The following is a 23,772-nucleotide window of genomic DNA, read 5'->3' as shown; positions in this document are numbered from 1 at the left end:
TGGCAATAATGCCATTTACCTACTTCCCCAGAGTCAGATGAACTCATGGATACCATTTTATGTCTCTGTGTGCAGTATGAAGAAAGTTAGAGATACTTTTGTGAGCCAACGCTAACTAGTCTTCCAGTGCAATGACTGGAAGACTATGGTATCTACTAGCATGCTAGCAGTTACCATAGACTTCCAGTCAATGTGCTAACGCTTGTTAGCAATTGCGCAAACACTAGTTCGCAAACTTCCTTCAAACTCCACACAAAGGCATAAAAAATGGTATCCACGTGTTCATCTGACTCTGGGGAAGTATAGTAGATAAAGGGCTTCATTGCCTAAATGCTGAAGTATCTATATAATCCACAGATATGTTTGTCACACTGCTTGGTGTCTCTGTCCCTGCTGCAGAGTGGGGTGAAGTGTTCCATTTCCATCCAGCTCATCTGTCTAAAGCTTTCTTGTGGCAATAAAAAGGATCTTCTCTTGCTGTGTTCCATACTTATTTTTTATCAGTCTGTGGTTCCATATGTGGCATGGCATGAAGGAATAATGTTGTTGTGCTGAGAGTTACAGTAAAGTAAGCTGTCTATTGCACTGAGCTAAATGTCCTGTGTTCTCCAGAACAACCAGACCCTCCAACTGACCTGGAGCTGACCGACATGAAACCCAGGAGTGTCCAGCTCACCTGGATACCTGGAGACGAACACAACAGCCCTATTCACAGTACGCACCTGCTGTACCTGTGTGTGTGCGTGTGTGTGTGTGTGCTTCTATGTTGATGTTTCTCTTTGTGTTAGTTTGATCCATGTTGTCCCTCGCGAGGCCTGTATACAGTACAGTCAGTAAACCTGGAGGCTCGTCTGTGTGTGTGTGTGTGTGTGTGTGTGTGTGTCTGTGTGTGTGTGTGTGTGTGTGTGTGTGTGTGTGTGTGTGTGTGTGTGTGTGTGTGTGTGTGTGTGTGTGTGTGTGTGTGTGTGTGTGTGTGTGTGTGTGTGTGTGTGTGTGTGTGGTGTGTGTGTGTGTGCTGCTAATGACAGACTGCTATTCCCAGAGCCCTATCTAATGGCTGTATCATTATTATCTTGAGACTACAGCCTCAGTGCTATTAGGTTTAGTCAATCTCACTGTTTTTGAATGATGTTAGCACTACTCAGAGTACTTGCTAATTGTTTGTTCAGCACTACCCATATCATATGTATTTAATGGTGGATTTGATGTGTTTCTGATAGTGCCAGGATCTTCCAGGGTAATGTTGTTAGGTATACAGTATATGCCATTCTACATTCCCTGCAATCATTCACAATTTTTTCACCTCGTTCCCCCTCAGAATTTGTGATCCAGTACACAGACTCTCTCCACGATCATGGCCACTGGCACAACCTGACGCATGTCCCGGGCAGCAAGACCACGGCCCACCTCGAACTGTCCCCTTACGTTCACTACTCCTTCAGAGTCCTGGCCCTGAACGCTGTGGGTCTCTCCGATCCCTCCAACCCATCCCACATGTACAAGACCAACCCTGCAGGTACAGATTCTACGATTGACTTGTTAATAATGGAGTTGATTATAAAATTAGTTGACTTATACAGTGTATAGATTTGTGCATACTGTTGATTTGGCATTCTGTTGATTTGTGCTTACAGTTGATTTGTCATTCTGTTGATTTGTGCATTCTGTTGATTTGTGCATACTGTTGATTTGGCATTCTGTTGATTTGTGCATACTGTTGATTTGGCATTCTGTTGATTTGGCATTCTGTTGATTTGTACATTCTGTTGATTTGTGCATTCTGTTGATTTGGCATTCTGTTGATTTGGCATTCTGTTGATTTGTGCATTCTGTTGATTTGTACATTCTGTTGATTTGTGCATTCTGTTGATTTGGCATTCTGTTGATTTGTGCATACTGTTGATTTGTGCATTCTGTTGATTTGGAATTTTGTTGATTTGTGCATACTGCTGATTTGGCATTCTGTTGATTTGTGCATACTGTTGATTTGTGCATTCTGTTGATTTGGCATTCTGTTGATTTGTGCATACTGTTGATTTGGCATTCTGTTGATTTGGCATTCTGTTGATTTGTGCATTCTCTTGACTTGGCATTCTGTTGATTTGTGCGTACTGTTGATTTGGCATTCTGTTGATTTGTGCATTCTGTTGATTTGGCATTCTGTTGATTAGTGCATACTGTTGATTTGGCATTCTGTTGATTTGTGCATACTGTTGATTTGTGCATACTGTTGATTTGTGCATTCTGTTGATTTGTGCATTCTGTTGATTTGGCATTCTGTTGATTTGTGCATTCTGTTGATTTGGCATTCTGTTGATTTGTGCATTCTGTTGATTTGGCATTCTGTTGATTTGTGCATTCTGTTGATTTGTGCATTCTGTTGATTTGTGCATTCTGTTGATTTGGCATTCTGTTGATTTGTGCATTCTGTTGATTTGGCATTCTGTTGATTTGTGCATTCTGTTGATTTGGCATTCTGTTGATTTGTGCATACTGTTGATTTGGCATTCTGTTGATTTGTGCATTCTGTTGATTTGTGCATTCTGTTGATTTGGCATTCTGTTGATTTGTGCATTCTGTTGATTTGTGCATACTGTTGATTTGTGCATTCTGTTGATTTGGCATTCTGTTGATTTGTGCATTCTGTTGATTTGTGCATTCTGTTGATTTGTGCATTCTGTTTTGGCATTCTGTTGATTTGTGCATTCTGTTGATTTGGCATTCTGTTGATTTGTGCATTCTGTTGATTTGGCATTCTGTTGATTTGTGCATACTGTTGATTTGGCATTCTGTTGATTTGTGCATTCTGTTGATTTGGCATTCTGTTGATTTGTGCATACTGTTGATTTGGCATTCTGTGTAATTGACATTTCTTCACCTGCTTCAGCTCCAGATGAGAACCCCAGCGGAGTTAAAGGTTTTGGAACTGAACATGACAATCTTATGATATTGTGGAAGGTAAGCTACAGCTGTAGTATTTTATTTGTAATGAAGATGGTGTCAGCTGTTCATTAATGCAGTACTGTTAGTCAAAGTAATAACAATGTGATTATCTGTCTCTCATAGCCAATGTCAGGCCTCCAGGCTAACGGTCCAGGCCTGCAGTACAAGGTGATGTGGAGAAAGAAGGATGTGGACAAGAACTGGACGTCAGTGACCGTGGCCAACGTCTCCAAGTTCATGGTCTCTGGGACGCCCACCTTCACACCATACGAGGTCAAGGTTCAAGCCATTAACAACAACGGGATTGGCCCTGATCCAGTTGTGGTCACTGGACACTCGGGAGAGGACTGTGAGTCATGCACCGCCATTTTGTTTCTTTAAGGATACACCATGGGCCGGTTTCCTGGACTGTAAAGCATGATTATTGTTTTTAAACACTATTATTTATTTAGCAGGCACTCTTATCCAGAGCAATTAGAATTCAGTGCCTTGCTCAAGGGCACATCGGCAGATTGTTCACCTAGTCAGCTCAGGCATTCAAACCAGCGACCTTTCGGTTACTGTCCCAACACTCTTAACCACTAGGCTATCTGCCGCCCCTAATGGAGAATCTCCATTGAAGTGCTTTTAAGGTGTCAGGTATGAATCTGTGTCCTGAAAACTGACTGATGTGTTGTATGATGTGACAGATACAGAGCTGTTACATGTTCTAGCACTTCTTCATTTGATCTGTTCTTGGGAGTTAGGGTAAAGTAAAGTAAAAAAAAAAGGAAAGCAGGTAAAGCCCCGCCTTATCTCAGCTCACTGGTCACCACAGCTGCACCCACCCGTAGCACGCGCTCCAGCAGGTATATCTCACTGGTCACCACAGCAGCACCCACCCGTAGCACGCGCTCCAGCAGGTATATCTCACTGGTCACCCCCAAAGCCAATTCCTCCTTTGGCTGCCTCTCCTTCCAGTTCTCTGCTGCCAATGACTGGAACGAACTACAAAAATCTCTGAAACTGGAAACACTTGTCTCCCTCACTAGCTTTAAGCACCAGCTGTCAGAGCAGCTCACAGATCACTGCACCTGTACATAGCCCATCTATAAATCGCCCAAACAACTACCTCTTCCCCTACTGTATTTATTTATTTATTTATTTATCTTGCTCCTTTGCACCCCAGGATTTCTACTTTGCACACTCATCTACTGTCAAATCTACCATTCCAGTGTTTTAATTGCTATATTGTATTTACTTCGCCACCATGGCCTATTTAATGCCTTTACCTCCCTTATCTCACCTCATTTGCTCACATTGTATATAGACTTATTTTTCTACTGTATTATTGACTGTATGTTTGTTTTACTCCATGTGTACCTCTGTGTTGTTATATGTGTCGAACTGCTTTGCTTTATCTTGGCCAGGTCGCAGTTGTAAATGAGATCTTGTTCTCAACTTGCCTACCTGGTTAAATAAAGGTGAAATAAAAATAAAGAAATTAAAGGGAACAAAATGGCGCCGACAGAGAGGGCTGTCTTGCTGGCTGTCCTTACAAGCATTTCGCTACACTCGCAATAACATCTGCTAACCATGTGTATGTGGCCAATAAAAATGGATTTGATTTGAACTACAGCAGAAGTTGTAATTCTCTCAAATGAAGGGGTGTTGTTCTGTCCCTTAATGTGAATGATTTCTGTTCTAATTATGTTCCCTCTGACCGTGTTTCCCACAGTGCCGGTGCAGGCTCCAGACAATGTCCAGGTCCTAGTGTTGAACAGCACCCTGGCTGAGGTGCACTGGGAGCCTGTCCCCCCGAAGACAGTACGGGGACATCTCAAGGGATACAAGGTACTGTACAAAACGCTGTCTTCAAAGATGAGAGGATAATGTAATACTGTGATACAAAACAGTAGACGTATAGAAACAGACACACTGACAGTCACATGCACACACACATGCCACTTACCCCCCCCCCCCCCCACCATGACACACACACACACCAATTTCATAGCTCTATATTTGTATATCTCAGGTGAGCTACTGGCGTGAGCAAAGCCTCCACAACCTCCCCCCCCCCCCCCCCCCCCCAACACCCAACACACACACATCTAACTCCTCTGTATCTGTGTCTCTACCAGGTGTATTACTGGCGTGAGCGGAGCCTCCACAAACACAACCCCCACCGTGTGGAGAAGCAGCTTCTGACCTTCAGTGGGAACAAGAGTCATGGCATGCTCCCAGGCCTGCAGCCCTACAGCCTCTACCTGTTCAACGTCATGGTCTACAACGGCAAGGGGGAGGGCCCCGCCAGCTCCAACCTGCAGTTTGAGACCCCCGAAGGAGGTAGGAGGAGCCAACATTCCTTCATTCTACCTCATAAAATATAGAAACTAGAAGAGACATTCTCAAGTCAACGCTCCGTGTTGGTGGGACGCCATCCATAGTTAGTGTACTGATTCAAGGAAGCTTTTGTGCTCAACTCAACTTACATTACAAAAAAATACAGAAGAAGACTCATTTGTGTGAATATTCCTTTTGTGTCTATCATGCAGTTCCTGGGCGGCCATCTTTCCTGAGGATCACCAACTCTAACCTGAACAATTTGACTCTGGAATGGGGTCCTCCCAACGACCTCAACGGACACCTCACCGGCTACATCCTCAAATACCAGCAAGGTGAGCCTTCACAGGGACGTTTCTACCTATGTTAAGGACAGGTTGCATCAGGGATAAGATAGTAGATCTTTAGAGCTAGAGGATCTGTCAGAGATTTGAGAGATTTGAGAGCCTTTTCTTGATGATTCCAAAACGTCTTTGCTGTCTGTAGTGTTGTCTAGTGTACAGGATGAGTTACTACAGGATGAGCTACTACAGTAGGAGTTATTACAGTAGAAGTTTCTACAGGAGGAGTTACTACAGGATGAGTTACTACAGGATGAGTTACTACAGGATGAGCTACTACAGGATGAGTTACTACAGGAGGAGTTATTACAGTAGAGGTTTCTACAGGATGAGTTACTACAGAAGGATTTTTTACAGGATGAGTTACTACAGGATGAGTTACTACAGGATGAGTTACTACAGAAGGATTTATTACAGTAGAGGTTTCTACAGGATGAGTTACTACAGAAGGATTTATTACAGGATGAGTTACTACAGGATGAGTTACTACAGAAGGATTTATTACAGGATGAGTTACTACAGGATGAGTTACTACAGGATGAGTTACTACAGGAGGAGTTACTACAGGAGGAGTTGCTACAGTAGGGGTTACTACAGGAGTATTTACTACAGTAGGAGTTACTACAGGATGAGTTACTACAGAATGAGTTACTACAGGATGATTTACTACAGGATGATTTACTACAGGATGATTTACTACAGGATGAGTTACTACAGGAGGAGTTACTACAGGAGGAGTTACTACAGGAGGAGTTACTACATGAGGATTTACTATAGGAGGAGTTATTACATTAGGAGTTATTACATTAGGAGTTACTACGGGAGGAGATACTACGGGAGGAGTTACTACAGTAAAAGCTACTACGGGAGCAGTTACTACAAGAATAATTACTACAGGAGTACTTACTACAGGAGGATTTACTACAGAAGGAGTTACTACAGGAGGAGTTACTACAGGAGGATTTACTACAGGAGGATTTACTACAGGAGGATTTACTACAGGAGTACTTACTACAGGAGGATTTACTACAGGAGTACTTACTACAGGAGGATTTACTACAGAAGGAGTTACTACAGGAGGAATTACTACAGGAGTACTTACTACAGGAGGAGTTACTACAGGAGGAATTACTACAGGAGGAGTTACTACAGGAGGAGTTACTACGGGAGGAGTTACTACAGGAGGAGTTACTACAGGAAGAGTTATTACAGGAAGTGTTATTACAGTAGGCGTTATTATAGTAGGCATTGTTACAGTAGGTGTTACTACAGGAGGAGTTACTACAGGAAGAGTTATTACAGGAAGTATTATTACAGTAGGCATTATTACATTAGGGGTTACTACAGGAGGAGTTACTCCTGGAGGAGTTACTACAGTAGGTCCTTCATGTCAGTGTAGTACTATCACCATAGTACTCATTATTATCTGGTGTCATTACAAGAGTTGAGCCTGTGTATGTACTGTGTGTTAGCCATGTATGTACAGTATGTTGTATTGACCAAACCAGAAACATCAACAAACAGCTCTCCACATCTCTCACCTCTACCTCCTCCTCCACCTCTCCCCTCCTCCACCTCTACCTCCTCCTCCACCTCTCCCCTCCTCTACCTCTACCTCCTCCTCCACCTCTCCCCTCCTCCACCTTTACCTTACCCCCTCCTCTACCTCCTCTCCTCTTCTCCACCTCTACCTTACCTTATCCTCCACCTCTCCAATCCTCCACCTCTACCTTACCCCCTCCTCCACCTCTCCAATCCTCCATCTCTACCTTACCCCCTCCTCCACCTCTACAATCCTCCACCTCTACCTTACCCCCTCCTCCACCTCTCCAATCCTCCATCTCTACCTTACCCCTTACCCCCTCCTCCACCTCTCCAATCCTCCATCTCTACCTTACCCCTTACCCCCCTCCTCACACCTCTTCAGTCAATAACTCCAACGAGCTGGGTCCGATGGAAGAGCTGGCCCTGCCGGCCAACAAGACCTCCATCACGCTCCCCAACCTCAAGTACAGCACACGCTACAAGTTTTATTTCAATGCCAAAACAGGCCAGGGAGCAGGGCCCGTCATTACAGAGGAAGCCGTCACTATTATGGACGAAGGTAAGTGTGAAAGTACGCTACTGAAGGTCACAAGTAGAAAACAAACTTTGACTGTAGTCAAAGACGGTAGAGGACGTACCCTGTAAATTGATATGGTTATGGTATGGGAGTCCTCTTTAGTTTACATACCATTCCACACATGTACCATGTTGAATGGTTCAAGTCATCACCAAACATCTAGATGGTGTATTGTGTATCTTATAGTCGCTTATGAATCATGGTTGTCTGTTTTATGTTCATAATGTCAGTCTGTTGTCCTTGTAGATCTACTGTTGAATCGTCTTCAGTGTGTCAAACAGTGTACAGCTTTGTCCCAAAGCATGATATAACCTCAGTGTAGTAACGGTTGTAAGAACACTAACTGTGAGTGTGTTTCCCAGCACTTTGACATTAGTTGGTCCAGTTAGTTTTGTATTACAGCATGTTCATGCTTAGTCACTGGTACATTTAGTGAAAGGGACATGCAGGCGTCATATTGACCTTCATATCAACTTTTGTGTCCCCTCTTTTCCCTCAAAGTCCTAATGTATCAGCCTTCAGTAGACGAGGCTGGAGGAGGTACTTGTAGCTCTCAGAGTCTGCATGCTCCTCATACAAACACATCTGGGCCCATATTTACAAAGCATCTCAGAATAAGAGTACTGACCTAGAATCAGTTTTAATGAATAGATCAGCAACCATACTGTACTCTAAGATGTTTTACACATACTGCCTTGGCTTCAAAGACCGGTCCAAGCCTGCGTTCCCCTTTGAAAGACTCTCCTCCTGCTTCCAACAATCCCCTTGACCCCTCGACCCAGCAGGACCTGAATTCAAAGCTGAAACCTTGAAGATAGCTACATACAGATGTAGAATCTTAATTTGACCTATATTGTCACAGCAAGTGTTACAATAAAACATTTACAAAAATAATCCTGCAGCAACAGAATTTGAACGTTTAATCCATAATGTTGCTTAATCGGTGGTTAGGCTATTAGCTGGTCAAAATCAGGTTACAAGTGTTAATATTACCGTGTGCTAGTGCATTTGTTCAGGGAATTTATGTAAATCACAAAGCTCATCTGCGTTTCCTGTTGGCGCAGGGAAATTGTCAGCAACAATAGAGTGATCATATTAAATTCCTACAGCTGTACAGACATAATTATATGATGTGGTGCTTATTTGGCTGCTGTAACACCGTTAACCACATAGCACACTCAAAACTCTTCAGTGTTGCGTCTAACTTTCAAACGGCGTGATGGCGACTCTGTGACTGCTGATCTATGTCTGTATTTCTATGTCTAGCTGGTGCTGTGCTGTCTCATGCATGACATTGTGCGTGTTTGAACCCTGCTCCGACATGCTGACTGTTTACTTGCACTTCCACTGCATGCGTGGTAATGGACCTGTTTGTAGCCAGCTCAATGTCTTACCTATGCCTGTGGTTGAAGCTGCTGTGTCTGTTGAGTGTTGGGTATGGTGTTTCTTATTCTTCTCCGTGTTGTTCCAGGGAACACCCGAACCCAAACCTCACCTCCCATAGCAGGGTCTCCTCCACGCCACCCATTCCACAAGGGTACAGCCGCTCTAGTCAATGTCCACGCACATCTTACAGTCTTAGTGATTTTCTTAATGTATTACAAATGTTCAGGCTTTATTGTCTGAATCCATTTGTAAAGTACTTGTAGGAAAGGAGTAATTGTAGATTTAATAGAAGTAGGCCTAACTGAAAGTGGAATGGAAAATCAACGTGCATCTTGCTTTGATATTGACCTATAGATTCTATAATACAGACAGATGTTCAATATAATGTATGCCTACAAGCAAATGATGTATTATTTGTATGGTATAAACCAGTGGTTCCCAACCTTTTTTAGTTATTGTACCACCAACTAAATTTTGCTCTGCCCGGAGTACCCCTAAAGTACCCCCTGATGTGTATTTTACCAGTAGGCCTATGGTCTCATGAGTCTTCTCCAGTACCCCCTGTGGATAGGCCAAGTACCCCCAGGGGTCCTCGTACCCCTGGTTGGGAACCACTGGTATAAACTGTAGCAAAGTCATCTACGGGCTTTGTCAGTATCTAAGTAAGTTGAGTGTGAGTGCACAGACTTAAAGTCAGACTCAGATTGATATATTTTTACAGAGTATTTTAGGAGTATTTTAGGAGTATTTTCAGCAGGAACAGATTGATTAGAACTGTATTTTTTTTCAATTGACCTTTGACCTACAGTGTGAGCTTTATGGTTGTCTTCTTCTCTTGTTGTGCTCAGTGCATCCAGCGGCTCCGGCATTCAGGAACGTTAGCTCTTCCGTGGGAGAGAACGGAATGCTTATCAACTGGGAGTACTGGGGAGCGGAAAAACATGTTTATGTAGAATATATAGTTAAGAACGACAACAGTAAGACAAACTATTTTATCCACTGTACATCAGTTATACTTAAACATATAGGTACAAGAGACTCCTACTCAGTGATTTGCTAATGCGGGTTTATACAAACATTGGCAGTTACAGTACCAGTCAAAAGTTTGGACACACCTACTCATTCAAGGGCTTTTCTTTATTTTTGCTATTTTCTACATTGTAAAGAAAAACCCTTGAATGAGTAGGTGTGTCAAACTTTTGAGCTGTACTGTATGTCTAGCACAGATAGGATAAATTATCTAGTCTGATTAAAAAATAATCTTTGATATACTGCCTTCAAACTGCCCCGACACAAACCTAATAATACACAGGAAAAAGCAGCAGAAACAGTCTAAAACAAGGATGGACGACTCCAGTCCTCAGGGGCCGGAGTGCTGTCACACTTTGTCCCAATTCCTTGCAAACACAGCTGGTTGAACTAATTACGTACTAAACGGAATATAATGATTCTTAGATTATTGGAGTCAGGTGTGTTAGCTGGGGCAAAACTGTGACACTAATCAGACCCCTGAGGACTGGAGTTGTCCATCCGAGGTCTAAAAGGATATTTTTTATATCCCATATTGATTGAACTCTCAACATGTCTGTAGTTGTTTTGTTGACTTCTACACCGAGGGTGAAAACACACACATAAAGTAATTGTGTTTGTAGTATAAATATTTAGAAAAACTGAATTCAAATACTCAAATGCATTTGTACCATCCCCTTAAATGTAATCCCAATAATGTAGTAAAAGTGCCAGTTGAAATAGCATATTAGAGTCATCTGATTTAGTTGAATAACAATAATTCCTCACTGAGACATCCTCTGATGCGTTTTTATAATCATACTTCATTTGTAGAATTCCATGAAATAGCATATTATGCACGTGGGTCTTTCTATAAATAATGGGGCCAATGGGATCAAAATAAAAAAGATTTTTATGCAGTTCCACATGTGTATTTAGAGGAGTAAAAGTGAATATATGCAAATTGCCCTTAACTCCACCTATACAACAACATACATTGGCTACAATAATTACTTGGACTTTTCAAGCACCAAACTGAGTACATTTTCAAGGGAGGCCTATTCTAATACTTGTATTTCTGAGATCCAAATTCAAGTTGAAGTAGGCTACTTCAAGCCCCTTGTATTGTTTAAAATTGCAGGTGTAACATGGAAAATACTATTTATTTGTCATGTTATTTCATTACCAGATCATAGTGTCAATAAGTCTATAAGCCTATGTAATGTTTTGTCATTATATCCAGAATAATTAATAGGAAGAGCGTTGGGTGTTACGCAATAGTCTATCTTACACATTTGTGCACAGTAGACTTCGGTGTCCAATCCGAGGCACAAAAACATAGGAAAACATGAATACATTAACTTGATGGTTTCTCTGTTAAATCTAAGGAGACCCTGCTGTAAATCAAGCTGACAACAACAGATGATAAAAATCTATTCTCTAGGGTTGTTAGATCCAATGTGGTTCCAGCCACAACTGTCTTCACCAGCGTAACCAATGAGACACCAGAATATTCTGGACATTCCTTTTTTCCAGCACCGTTGTTGTGTCACATTCACTATCACAACAGTTGTTCTTCACTTGACTGTCATTCGGAAAATGCCTTCCTGGATCAGATGATGATGTGTGAAAATACCATGGTGTAATTAATCAGCTGGACATCCAACAAGTATTATGCATAATTACTGAAGAACCACGGTAATGACAGTATCGATGTAGGTTTTAAGTATCAAGGTAAGGTCACTCTTTTGGTTGAAGCATTTGATTTTGCAATCGCATTTATTATTTTGGATTTGTGTGCCCATGAAAACTGTTTTCACACCGTAACATAAGAAGAAACTAAATGTTACCAAGTTACACAGCATTTCTGAGATCTCTATACAAAAAATGGTCAGACAGCTAGATCCAGGATTCTAACAGAGTTCAAGTTCAATGTCTAATTTAACTGATTAATGCTTAATATATGATATAACGCAACTTACACTGCCATAAATGTAAGGACAGAAAAGTAATGTCACATGATTTTGAACAAATTGGTCAAGACACCATCCATGATAAAGGATTTAACAGGTTTTAAATAAACTCGTGAATTATATTGACTATATCTATGATCCCCCTTATATCTTAATGTAATGACATGAAAAAAATTGGCAGATTATTATCAATGACTTATCAATATCTGTAACAAGTTTCCCAGTGTAGAAAAAACTCACTGGTTCCCTAGTTTATAGAAAGACCCATATACACAATTAGTGATATCTAATATTGATATGATAGATGCCAGTTCATGACACAAGATAAAACCATCCCTGCATGAAACTCCATAGCCCATCCCAACGTTGTTACAATGTCAGGTGTACGGTGGACATATTAGGACATCAATAATGTTAGTCTAACTAAGTACAGTAGTCCTAATATGCGCACCGTACATTCTGACTATGATGGATGTCCTAAAATGTGCACCGGACAGACAAACATTTTTCAAAGCGCCTTTCTTCCTGCAGCTCTCGGTGAAGAGGAGTGGCAGAAAGAGTATGTCAATGGATCTCAGGCCTATGTGCTGAAGGGTTTAAAGGAGGGCCTGTCCTATAGGGTACGCATGGTTGCCAAGGGTCACGATGACCAAGCAGTGCTCCACCAATCAGAGGAGCTTTTGGTGACCGTTCCAGGTGAGGCAGCACACGATTGGCTGGTCGTCACCGGCGCCGCCCGGCCTCGCCTTGCCTTGCCCTGTGTTGTTGTAGAGATTGACAAACGTGTTTGGTATGCTAGCTGTGTTATTCTCTACTGCTTAGGCACCTATTCAGTAGGTAAACGATCCAGTTTATTAACAATTAATCTGTTGTTGTGGTCATTCTAATGGAAACGTACGTTAGGCATGTTCAGTAGAGATATAGACGGGGTCATTTTCTGACCTGCTTGATGTCAACCATGTCTGTGTGTTGTTTTCCTGGAGAGACGTCCTGTAAGATCATCTCCTTATAGATCATATCATTCACTTAATGTAGCAGACGGATATAATCCACCTGACTGTGCTTAACTTAACCTGTCTGTCTGTCTGTCTGTCTGTCTGTCTGTCTGTCTGTCTGTCTGTCTGTCTGTCTGTCTGTCTGTCTGTCTGTCTGTCTGTCTGTCTGTCTGTCTATCTGTCTGTCTGTCTGTCTGTCTGTCTGTCTGTCTGTCTGTCTGTGTGTGTGTGTGTGTGTGTCTGAGATTGAGAGGAAGAAAGAGTGCTAGAAAACGTGAGAAAGTTGTTTGCCTCATGTACTGATGAAGTCGAGCTGTTAACCATCATAATCACTCTCTGTATTAATGTGCCTTCTTTAACTTCCACAGCTGAGATGTTTAACATAACATCACTATCATAACTACTATCAACAACAACAACAAAAACAACAACATAACATCACTAACATAACATCACAACTGTCTGTTACAGTAACACTATGTAACAATTTCCAAACAATATGTTAATAAATTGTATTGCTCACAAAGTGATCTTTGGAAACCTATGTTCATACTATCATGTACTTATTTCTGGTCCATATCTACTTTAGGAGCTGTGATTACAATAGTGGATGTGTGATAATAATGAGAATTCATTTACTGTCCATTACATTGTCATTATATTACAGTATAGGAACAAGGTTACCTTCCTCAATTAAAGCAAGCAGGTCTGTCATTAACAGTTTTCTAATGTTCTCTTCCTCCCCTCGGTGCCTGACCAGCTATGCCATCCAGACAGGTGGACATCGCTACTCAGGGCTGGTTCATCGGCCTGATGTGTGCCATCGCTCTCCTCATCCTCGTCCTCCTCATCATCTGCTTCATTAAGAGGAACAAGGGAGGCAAATACCCAGGTGGGTGACACACACACACACACACGTATACACAGACACACAAGTGCGCAGACGTTCACACACACACATGTCTACGCAGACACGCATGTGCACAGACACACACACACACAAACACACTCACTTCCGTCTCCACATCCATCACCTAGCTCAGGTCATAGTAACAGACCCATTTGCTCAATCTCTGTCCCTAGTGAAAGAAAAAGAGGATGCTCACACAGACCCAGAGTTCCAGCCTATGAAAGAGGATGACTGTACTTTTGGGGAATACAGGTGAGAAACGTGAATCTGTCCTCTGGAGCCCGTGGGCCAAGATCCTACACCTGCCCCAAGCCAACCACCCCACCAAGGCCCCACTCCCTCCCCTGACCTGGCATCCTCTCAGCTGGGCAGGAGCTCTGCCACCCCTCCCCTCCTTACAGCTGACCTCCAGCTGCTGGGCCTCAGACCCCCCCTCCAGGACCAGCATCGTTCTTACAAGGATTCTGTCAGTGCAGCTCTTTGGCGCAACACAGTAAAGCACAAACCTGTTCTAAGGGAAGAAGTTGGGATGGGGTCAAAGATAGGGACGGGGTCAGAGATAGGGACAGGGTCAGAGATAGGGATGGGGTCAGAGATAGGGACGGGGTCAGAGATAGGGACGGGTCAGAGATAGGGACGGGGTCAAAGATAGGGACGGGGTCAGAGATAGGGACGGGGTCAGAGATAGGGATGGGGTCAGAGATAGGGATGGGGTCAGAGATAGGGACAGGGTCAGAGATAGTGATGTGGTCAGAGATAGGGATGGGGTCAGAGATAGGGACGGGGTCAGAGATAGGGACGGGTCAGAGATAGGGACGGGGTCAAAGATAGGGACGGGGTCAGAGATAGGGACGGGGTCAGAGATAGGGATGGGGTCAGAGATAGGGACGGGGTCAGAGATAGGGACGGGGTCAGAGATAGGGACGGGGTCAGAGATAGGGATGGGGTCAGAGATAGGGATGGGGTCAGAGATAGGGACGGGGTCAGAGATAGGGACGGGGTCAAAGATAGGGACGGGGTCAGAGATAGGGACGGGGTCAGAGATAGGGACAGGGTCTGAGATAGGGACGGGGTCAGAGATAGGGATGGGGTCAGAGATAGGGACGGGGTCAGAGAAAGGGACGGGGTCAGAGATAGGGACAGGGTCTGAGATAGGGACGGGGTCAGAGATAGGGATGGGGTCAGAGATAGGGACGGGGTCTGAGATAGGGATGGGGTCAGAGATAGGGACGGGGTCAGAGATAGGGACGGGGTCAGAGATAGGGACGGGGTCAGAGATAGGGATGGGGTCAGAGATAGGGATGGGGTCAGAGATAGGGACGGGGTCAGAGATAGGGACGGGGTCAAAGATAGGGACAGGGTCTGAGATAGGGACGGGGTCAGAGATAGGGACGGGGTCAGAGATAGGGACGGGGTCAGAGATAGGGACAGGGTCTGAGATAGGGACGGGGTCAGAGATAGGGACAGGGTCTGAGATAGGGACGGGGTCAGATATAGGGACGGGGTCAGAGATAGGGACGGGGTCAGAGATAGGGACAGGGTCTGAGATAGGGACGGGGTCAGAGATAGGGACGGGTCAGAGCTAGGGGGGATGGGGTCAGGGACGGGGTCAGGGTCAGGAGTGGGGTCTGTGACGGGTTCAGGGACAGGGACGGGGACGAGGTCAAGGACAGGGGACGAGGTCAAGGGACGGGGATTGGATTCTCCTCTGCTTAGTGTGTTGGTGGCCTGTGTGCCTCCCACCAGATTGATATTGTAGTGTGTTTGAATGTGTTGCATCGTTCGAGAAGCAGGATATACAATATAATTCAGGTCTAAGTTTTAGGGGATTTTCAAGCTTTTAAAAACTTTCCCAAGGACTGTCAGGATAATTTGTAGTATTCAGTTACAGCATCCCAAACTGGCATGCATAAATACTGTACCTGCCCCACTCATTTCTCATTTCTAACCAAATGAATCCCTTGTAATGAATACATTATGCGTATAAATATAGCTATTGTGTTATATAATATACATGCTTTGTAAATGAATGTTTGCATACATAAGCATACAGTGAGGGTACACATCCCAGTCCCTATTAGCTCTAGCTATCTGCAGTGATCTACATATGCTTGCACTAGCATCCTCTAATCATTTCTCTAGACCGCTTGCTTTTCCAACCACGCATGCTAATATGAAGAACGTTGAAGCACTTTATTTATGTATAGCGTTTTGGAAACATTATTTTGTGCTGGTCCAGCTGTATCCCCAGTTTATATGATGGATTTTGTTTTTATATTTGATATTGTTACTTTTTGTATCATATATTTAAACATAAATATGTTATATAATATACATGATATGCTGTGATACGTACATCTATAGATTATGGATATATAATGTTGTCTGATGTGCGTGATGTAGTGAAGATCTTATATGAAACTCACTGTAGGCAATAATGTATTGGATGAAATCCTAGATATGTACAGTATATGTTATCCAGTATGGAGCTACTGTATCAGCATGTTGGAGGGACATGGCCAGCACTGAGAGTACTGTCAATTCCAGGGCTAAAAGGATGCTATTTAAAGTTTATACAAGGCAAAAAGCTATTGTTATTCTGTCCACATCATACCTCTATCTAGTTTGTGATCCTAACATGAGAGAAATGCTAATCTGTCCATTCAAATAAGACAATAATAGACAATATAACAGAGTTTACATTGTTAAAATAACAAGTATTAGACAGTATAACACAAGGCTAAATGTATGATATAGAGGGCCTTTGTGAAGAGATATCATACTTTCAATCGATGCCATTATTCCAACCAAGGTGGACTGGAGCTTTATGTCAATAAAGACATAACCACCTACCTCTACTGAACTGTTCTGGTGTGACTGCAGGGTTACATCACCACCTAACTCTACTGAACTGTTCTGGTGTGACTGCAGGGTTACATCACCACCTAACTCTACTGAACTGTTCTGGTGTGACTGCAGGGTTACATCACCACCTAACTCTACTGAACTGTTCTGGTGTGACTGCAGGGTTACATAACCACCTAACTCTACTGAACTGTTCTGGTGTGACTGCAGGGTTACATAACTCTACTGAACTGTTCTGGTGTGACTGCAGGGTTACATAACCACCTAACTCTACTGAACTGTTCTGGTGTGACTGCAGGGTTACATAACCACCTAACTCTACTGAACTGTTCTGGTGTGACTGCAGGGTTACATAACCACCTAACTCTACTGAACTGTTCTGGTGTGACTGCAGGGTTACATCACCACCTAACTCTACTGAACTGTTCTGGTGTGACTGCAGGGTTACATAACCACCTAACTCTACTGAACTGTTCTGGTGTGACTGCAGGGTTACATCACCACCTAACTCTACTGAACTGTTCTGGTGTGACTGCAGGGTTACATAACCACCTAACTCTACTGAACTGTTCTGGTGTGACTGCAGGGTTACATCACCACCTAACTCTACTGAACTGTTCTGGTGTGACTGCAGGGTTACATTACCACCTAACTCTACTGAACTGTTCTGGTGTGACTGCAGGGTTACATTACCACCTAACTCTACTGAACTGTTCTGGTGTGACTGCAGGGTTACATAACCACCTAACTCTACTGAACTGTTCTGGTGTGACTGCAGGGTTACATCACCACCTAACTCTACTGAACTGTTCTGGTGTGACTGCAGGGTTACATCACCACCTAACTCTACTGAACTGTTCTGGTGTGACTACAGGGTTACATCACCACCTAACTCTACTGAACTGTTCTGGTGTGACAGCAGGGTTACATAACCACCTAACTCTACTGAACTGTTCTGGTGTGACTGCAGGGTTACATCACCACCTAACTCTACTGAACTGTTCTGGTGTGACTGCAGGGTTACATCACCACCTAACTCTACTGAACTGTTCTGGTGTGACTGCAGGGTTACATAACCACCTAACTCTACTGAACTGTTCTGGTGTGACTGCAGGGTTACATCACCACCTAACTCTACTGAACTGTTCTGGTGTGACTGCAGGGTTACATAACTCTACTGAACTGTTCTGGTGTGACTGCAGGGTTACATAACCACCTAACTCTACTGAACTGTTCTGGTGTGACTGCAGGGTTACATAACCACCTAACTCTACTGAACTGTTCTGGTGTGACTGCAGGGTTACATAACTCTACTGAACTGTTCTGGTGTGACTGCAGGGTTACATAACCACCTAACTCTACTGAACTGTTCTGGTGTGACTGCAGGGTTACATAACCACCTAACTCTACTGAACTGTTCTGGTGTGACTGCAGGGTTACATAACCACCTAACTCTACTGAACTGTTCTGGTGTGACTGCAGGGTTACATAACCACCTAACTCTACTGAACTGTTCTGGTGTGACTGCAGGGTTACATAACCACCTAACTCTACTGAACTGTTCTGGTGTGACTGCAGGGTTACATAACCACCTAACTCTACTGAACTGTTCTGGTGTGACTGCAGGGTTACATAACCACCTAACTCTACTGAACTGTTCTGGTGTGACTGCAGTAAGTCCTGTACTATAACTGTGATGTAACTGTTCTGGTGTGAATGAGGTAAGGAAGGGTACTGCTAGGTGTCAGGCAAGGTAAGGAAGGGTACTGCTAGGTGTCAGGCAAGGTAAGGAAGGGTACTGCTAGGTGTCAGGCAAGGTAAGGAAGGGTACTGCTAGGTGCCAGGCAAGGTAAGGAAGGGTACTGCTAGGTGCCAGGAAAGGTAAGGAAGGGTACTGCTAGGTGCCAGGAAAGGTAAGGAAGGGTACTGCTAGGTGCCAGGAAAGGTAAGGAAGGGTCCTGCTAGGTGTGCAGGCAAGGTAAGGAAGGGTACTGCTAGGTGTCAGGAAAGGTAAGGAAGGGTACTGCTAGGTGCCAGGCAAGGTAAGGAAGGGTACTGCTAGGTGCCAGGAAAGGTAAGGAAGGGTACTGCTAGGTTGCCAGGCAAGGTAAGGAAGGGTACTGCTAGGTGCCAGGCAAGGTAAGGAAGGATACTGCTAGGTGCCAGGCAAGGTAAGGAAGGATACTGCTAGGTGCCAGGAAAGGTAAGGAAGGGTACTGCTAGGTTGCAGGCAAGGTAAGGAAGGATACTGCTAGGTGCCAGGAAAGGTAAGGAAGGATACTGCTAGGTGCCAGGAAAGGTAAGGAAGGATACTGCTAGGTGCCAGGCAAGGTAAGGAAGGGTACTGCTAGGTGCCAGGAAAGGTAAGGAAGGGTACTGCTAGGTGCCAGGAAAGGTAAGGAAGGGTACTGCTAGGTGTCAGGCAAGGTAAGGAAGGGCACTGCTAGGTGTCAGGCAAGGTAAGGAAGGGTACTGCTAGGTGCCAGGCAAGGTAAGGAAGGGTACTGCTAGGTGTCAGGCAAGGTAAGGAAGGGTACTGCTAGGTGCCAGGCAAGGTAAGGAAGGGTACTGCTAGGTGCCAGGAAAGGTAAGGAAGGGTACTGCTAGGTGCCAGGAAAGGTAAGGAAGGGTACTGCTAGGTTGCAGGCAAGGTAAGGAAGGGTACTGCTAGGTGTCAGGAAAGGTAAGGAAGGGTCCTGCTAGGTGTCAGGCAAGGTAAGGAAGGGTACTGCTAGGTGTCAGGAAAGGTAAGGAAGGATACTGCTAGGTGTCAGGCAAGGTAAGGAAGGGTACTGCTAGGTGTCAGGAAAGGTAAGGAAGGGTACTGCTAGGTGCCAGGAAAGGTAAGGAAGGGTACTGCTAGGTGCCAGGAAAGGTAAGGAAGGGTACTGCTAGGTGTCAGGCAAGGTAAGGAAGGATACTGCTAGGTGTCAGGAAAGGTAAGGAAGGGTACTGCTAGGTGCCAGGCAAGGTAAGGAAGGATACTGCTAGGTGTCAGGAAAGGTAAGGAAGGGTACTGCTAGGTGTGCAGGCAAGGTAAGGAAGGGTACTGCTAGGTGTCAGGAAAGGTAAGGAAGGATACTGCTAGGTGTCAGGAAAGGTAAGGAAGGGTACTGCTAGACTGGTGTGAGAGGAGGAACCAAAGAGCTGCTATACTGTGATATCTGTTAGATAAACAGTAACTAAAGCCACTTGGAGAAAAAGGCCTGTTGTAAAATCCATCCCAGGATTACACCACTGTCCTTATGTGTCTTCTAAACGGTTATGAGCTGTCATAAAGCCTACATAGTGATGTCATAACATATCATAGGATAATTTTTTTGTGCCATATGCAGTGATTTTGATCAGTTAACTGTAGATTGTATCCTCGTTCCGTTAGTCATTTTTATGCAATGTGATATAAGCTGACATAACCTGTTATGAATGGTAATTACACATGTAGTAAATTATTAATAATCATTATTAAAGCTTTATGAAGGAGCGTTCACCTGCTATTCACTGTCATGAATCATAACCTCAATTCGATTTCAATGTTGTCTAACTAATGCAAAAAAAAAAGAGTTATTTGCCGTTTCTTCATTTGTTTGTAAAATTGTGATAATTTGTATTTTATTTGCTTTGAGTCATTTGGCTGAAAATGTGCTTTTCATATTTGTTTATTTATATCATTGCCTTGGATTTTCTGTTTTTCATTGCAACCTTTGTTGCTGAGAAAAGTTTACGTCTAGCAACACAGCACGTATTAATATTTACCACCTTGTGTTGTGCTTTCATGAGGAATTCAGAACAGCTATGATTTTGCTTGAATTCCCCTGTTGCGTGATGGAACCAACTAATCGATCATGTCTCTCATTTTCTTTGGACTTGGGGCAAAGTCAATTCTGCTACAGAAAATGAATCTGCTGCAGTGGACAGAAATGTTAATGACTATCAGAAGTAGTGCTATTTGAGTAAATATTTCACTATTTATACAATATTATCATAAGTAACTAAAATTGTAGACTGATCGGATCGATCAATGGATCAGGCCTTAGGCTATCCTACTTTCCATATTAATCAGGAAATTACAAAACTACCAAAGGTCATTTGACCTGGGAAATCAAAGTAAAATGAATTTGCGGACTTTCAACGCTCCATCTAAAAAAAAAAAGGCCATGCACTAAACTCCTTGTTTACATTCTCATGTCATCATAACACCTGCATGTCCTTTTCTCCTAGTGACACTGAGGACCATAAGCCGTTAAAAGGGAGCCGCACACCTTCTAACGGGACGGTGCACAGGGACAGCAGTGACGACAGTTTAGTTGACTATGGAGGTGGAGACGGACAGTTCAACGAGGATGGGTCTTTTATTGGGCAGTACAGCGGAAAGAGCTCCATCAGGGAAACTGCTGAGGGCCCCTCCCCGGTTAATACAACCGCTATGAACTCCTTTGTGTAGCCAGTCAACTGGTCCGCCAGGCCACTAGGTGGCGCTACAGTATATTACACTTTTTTGTGTAGCCAGGCCACTAGGCAGCGTTGCAGATACTTATATATTCTTTGCGTAGCTAATTAGATGTTTTTCCTCCCAGCCAATAGGAGACACTGCGGTGACTGTTCCGTCCCCCATATCACAGGGCTGACCAATCACATCATTGTGTGGCTTATCATCATCATCACCATTACATGCCCCACCCATCTGCACCCAGAACCACCAATGAGAACCACCCTGCTGTCACAGACACATAAGATACACATTGGAGATACTAGATACTCCTGGAGGACTACGATTCTTATACAGTGCATGGAAATCCTGAAATGATGTACATCCATATATTAACATATTGAGATTAACACTAATTAGTATATTACACAGAAGATATTATCTATCTTGGACTACTATGTGGTTCACATTTGTATTATTTACCATATTGTTTTTCCAGTCAAAGCGTTACCTTGATATTATTGTGTATGTTAGAGGTACTTTTTGTCCCTCAGGGCCACCATAAAGAGGCATCAATGTCTTTGTGGACCTAGTGGTGAAATGAGTTACTAAATGTATGGCTATTATTCTATGTATTTGTGCAAGATGGGCAGTTTGTACAGTTTATACAGTTGTTGTTGCAGAAAGGTTGAATTTACAGTTACAAAAGTAAAGGTTGAATTTACAGTAACAGATGTAAAGGTTGAATTTATAGTTAGAAAGGTAAAGGTTGAATTTACAGTAACAAAGGTAAAGGTTGAATTTACAGTAACAAAGGTAAAGGTTGAATTTACAGTGCAGGATTTTGTACAGTATGTACTGTATATGCAGACAGAGAGCTCCTAAATGTATTATTATTTTGCTGCGAATGCAAATGCTGAAGCTATACACGCCCTCATGACATCATCCTCATGACCTTTGACCTGCATGTGACCTCATTTCCTGTGGTTGCACCTCACATGATCTCACCTGACGGTGAGCTTATGGCTCTTCTTGTCAGACCCCAAGGGCATGTACTGTCATCCCATGGCAGCTTTTCCTTTTCTTTTCAAAATGTCATGTTCATTTGTGGTGCATCATGGGTGGCCTTCAGCAGTAGTGTGCCTCAGAACTCTGATTCAGTTCAGTCTAGATTCATTAAAAAAAAGACTGTTTTACACAGAGTTCAGTGAGTGGAACGGGCACAAAGCCAGAGGACTGTGGAGTCACACTCTTGGGGGTGATGAGTTCAGTAGGGAGGGATGGAAGGATGGAGGACATCATAAAGGAAGGAATACTTCATATAGTCATATTTTAAAAAGCTTCCCAGTGCTTTTTCTCAGATAGGGCATTTATTTTCCTTCCATCAAGCGGCACAGGGCAGCCATATTGGACAGAGCAAATGCATTTTATGTTTAAAATTCCTTGTTGTTTTCAAAGGTTCTGGTCATCTATGAAGTGTTTGTCATTCTGTGGTGCGTGTGTGCGTGTGCACGTGTGCGTGTGTGCTGTTGTTGAGGGGACAATAGTCATGCTAGGAGAGAGGTGCTCACTCGTATGAAGTACATTTGAGGGCCTTTGAGGTGACATGGGTTCGCAAGCTATTTTCTTTTCTTAACTTGCATCAAGTTTTACGTTGTTGTTGTTTTTTTTGTTTTTTTTACAGAAATGTCTATTATTTGTTGAATTTGTAAATATAGAATTTTGAATGTACAGAGAAACACAGCTAGAAGAGCTTAAAGGGATGGTTCACCTAAATTACAAAATTCGATGACAACCTGAAAGGAAGAACTGTGCATGAAATAGTTTGACTTGTTGAGAGAGCTGTGTTCAATATAGGCTACTATATATATATATATATATATATATATATATATATATATATATATATATATATATATATATATATATATATATATATGTGTATTTTTTTGTTTTTATTTCTTTTTTCTTAGCTGTGAACATTGTACATTATTGTAACTAACAGGACAAGATGTTGCCCATGAGTTCAAATTTGAGTTTTTTTCATTTGTCAGCAATAGAGTTGTGTGTTTCTGAAATGTCACTTCTCTGTATTAAATGAAACCATACAGTGCTCAGTAAACATTGAGATTTAATGTACTTTGGAGTGTTAGATAAGTACTATACTGTACTATAACATTGTGGGTTATTTAGCACAAAGTCTACCAAACTCATCCACTTTGTGACAGTATTGCAAATCGGTTGTATTCTTATTCAAAAACAGTTTCAAGGTTTTTACTAACTATGTATGTCTCTTTTCATTTATATTTAAGTTTCTCCACTTAGTGCAAGAATGAAGTGGAAATATAATGAATGAATAAAATATAATTATCTGCTTTGATGTCAGTTCTATCTTTTACTGTAAAGCTTCATTCTGACTGTTCTTATGTCCTGCAAGCAAACGGAGCATTGAGAATTCTCTAATAGGACCAAGGTAAC

The 23,772-nt window shown here is 42.9% G+C and overlaps 1 protein-coding gene across 17 annotated transcripts in view; it reads left to right on the top strand.

The window, feature by feature from the left end:
- LOC106561640 (neuronal cell adhesion molecule) overlaps nucleotides 1–22,831 on the top strand; it is a 155,877-nt gene extending 133,046 nt beyond the window's left edge. For 8 of the 17 annotated variants that reach the window (XM_014125769.3, XM_014125778.3, XM_014125776.3 and 5 more), the window contains 15 exons: nucleotides 613–714; nucleotides 1,319–1,516; nucleotides 2,888–2,958; nucleotides 3,067–3,292; nucleotides 4,661–4,776; nucleotides 5,067–5,271; nucleotides 5,481–5,603; nucleotides 7,537–7,713; nucleotides 8,233–8,271; nucleotides 9,203–9,268; nucleotides 9,966–10,094; nucleotides 12,630–12,794; nucleotides 13,854–13,985; nucleotides 14,177–14,255; nucleotides 21,087–22,831. In XM_014125769.3, the coding sequence (XP_013981244.2) occupies nucleotides 613–714; nucleotides 1,319–1,516; nucleotides 2,888–2,958; nucleotides 3,067–3,292; nucleotides 4,661–4,776; nucleotides 5,067–5,271; nucleotides 5,481–5,603; nucleotides 7,537–7,713; nucleotides 8,233–8,271; nucleotides 9,203–9,268; nucleotides 9,966–10,094; nucleotides 12,630–12,794; nucleotides 13,854–13,985; nucleotides 14,177–14,255; nucleotides 21,087–21,309 (2,051 nt within the window). In that variant the 3' untranslated portion in view covers nucleotides 21,310–22,831. The remainder of the gene's footprint in view (nucleotides 1–612; nucleotides 715–1,318; nucleotides 1,517–2,887; nucleotides 2,959–3,066; nucleotides 3,293–4,660; nucleotides 4,777–5,066; nucleotides 5,272–5,480; nucleotides 5,604–7,536; nucleotides 7,714–8,232; nucleotides 8,272–9,202; nucleotides 9,269–9,965; nucleotides 10,095–12,629; nucleotides 12,795–13,853; nucleotides 13,986–14,176; nucleotides 14,256–21,086) is intronic. The other 9 variants (XM_014125780.3, XM_082957413.1, XM_014125781.3 and 6 more) reach the window with 3 other exon arrangements.
- The last annotated feature ends 941 nt before the right edge of the window (nucleotides 22,832–23,772 follow it).

This window comes from Salmo salar, chromosome 10, assembly GCF_965601325.2.
Source record: "Salmo salar chromosome 10, fSalSal1, whole genome shotgun sequence".
In the NCBI taxonomy this organism is placed as follows: Eukaryota; Metazoa; Chordata; class Actinopteri; order Salmoniformes; family Salmonidae; genus Salmo; species Salmo salar.
Note: the sequence above shows the minus strand (reverse complement) of the source record. Positions and strands in the feature narration are given on the sequence as shown.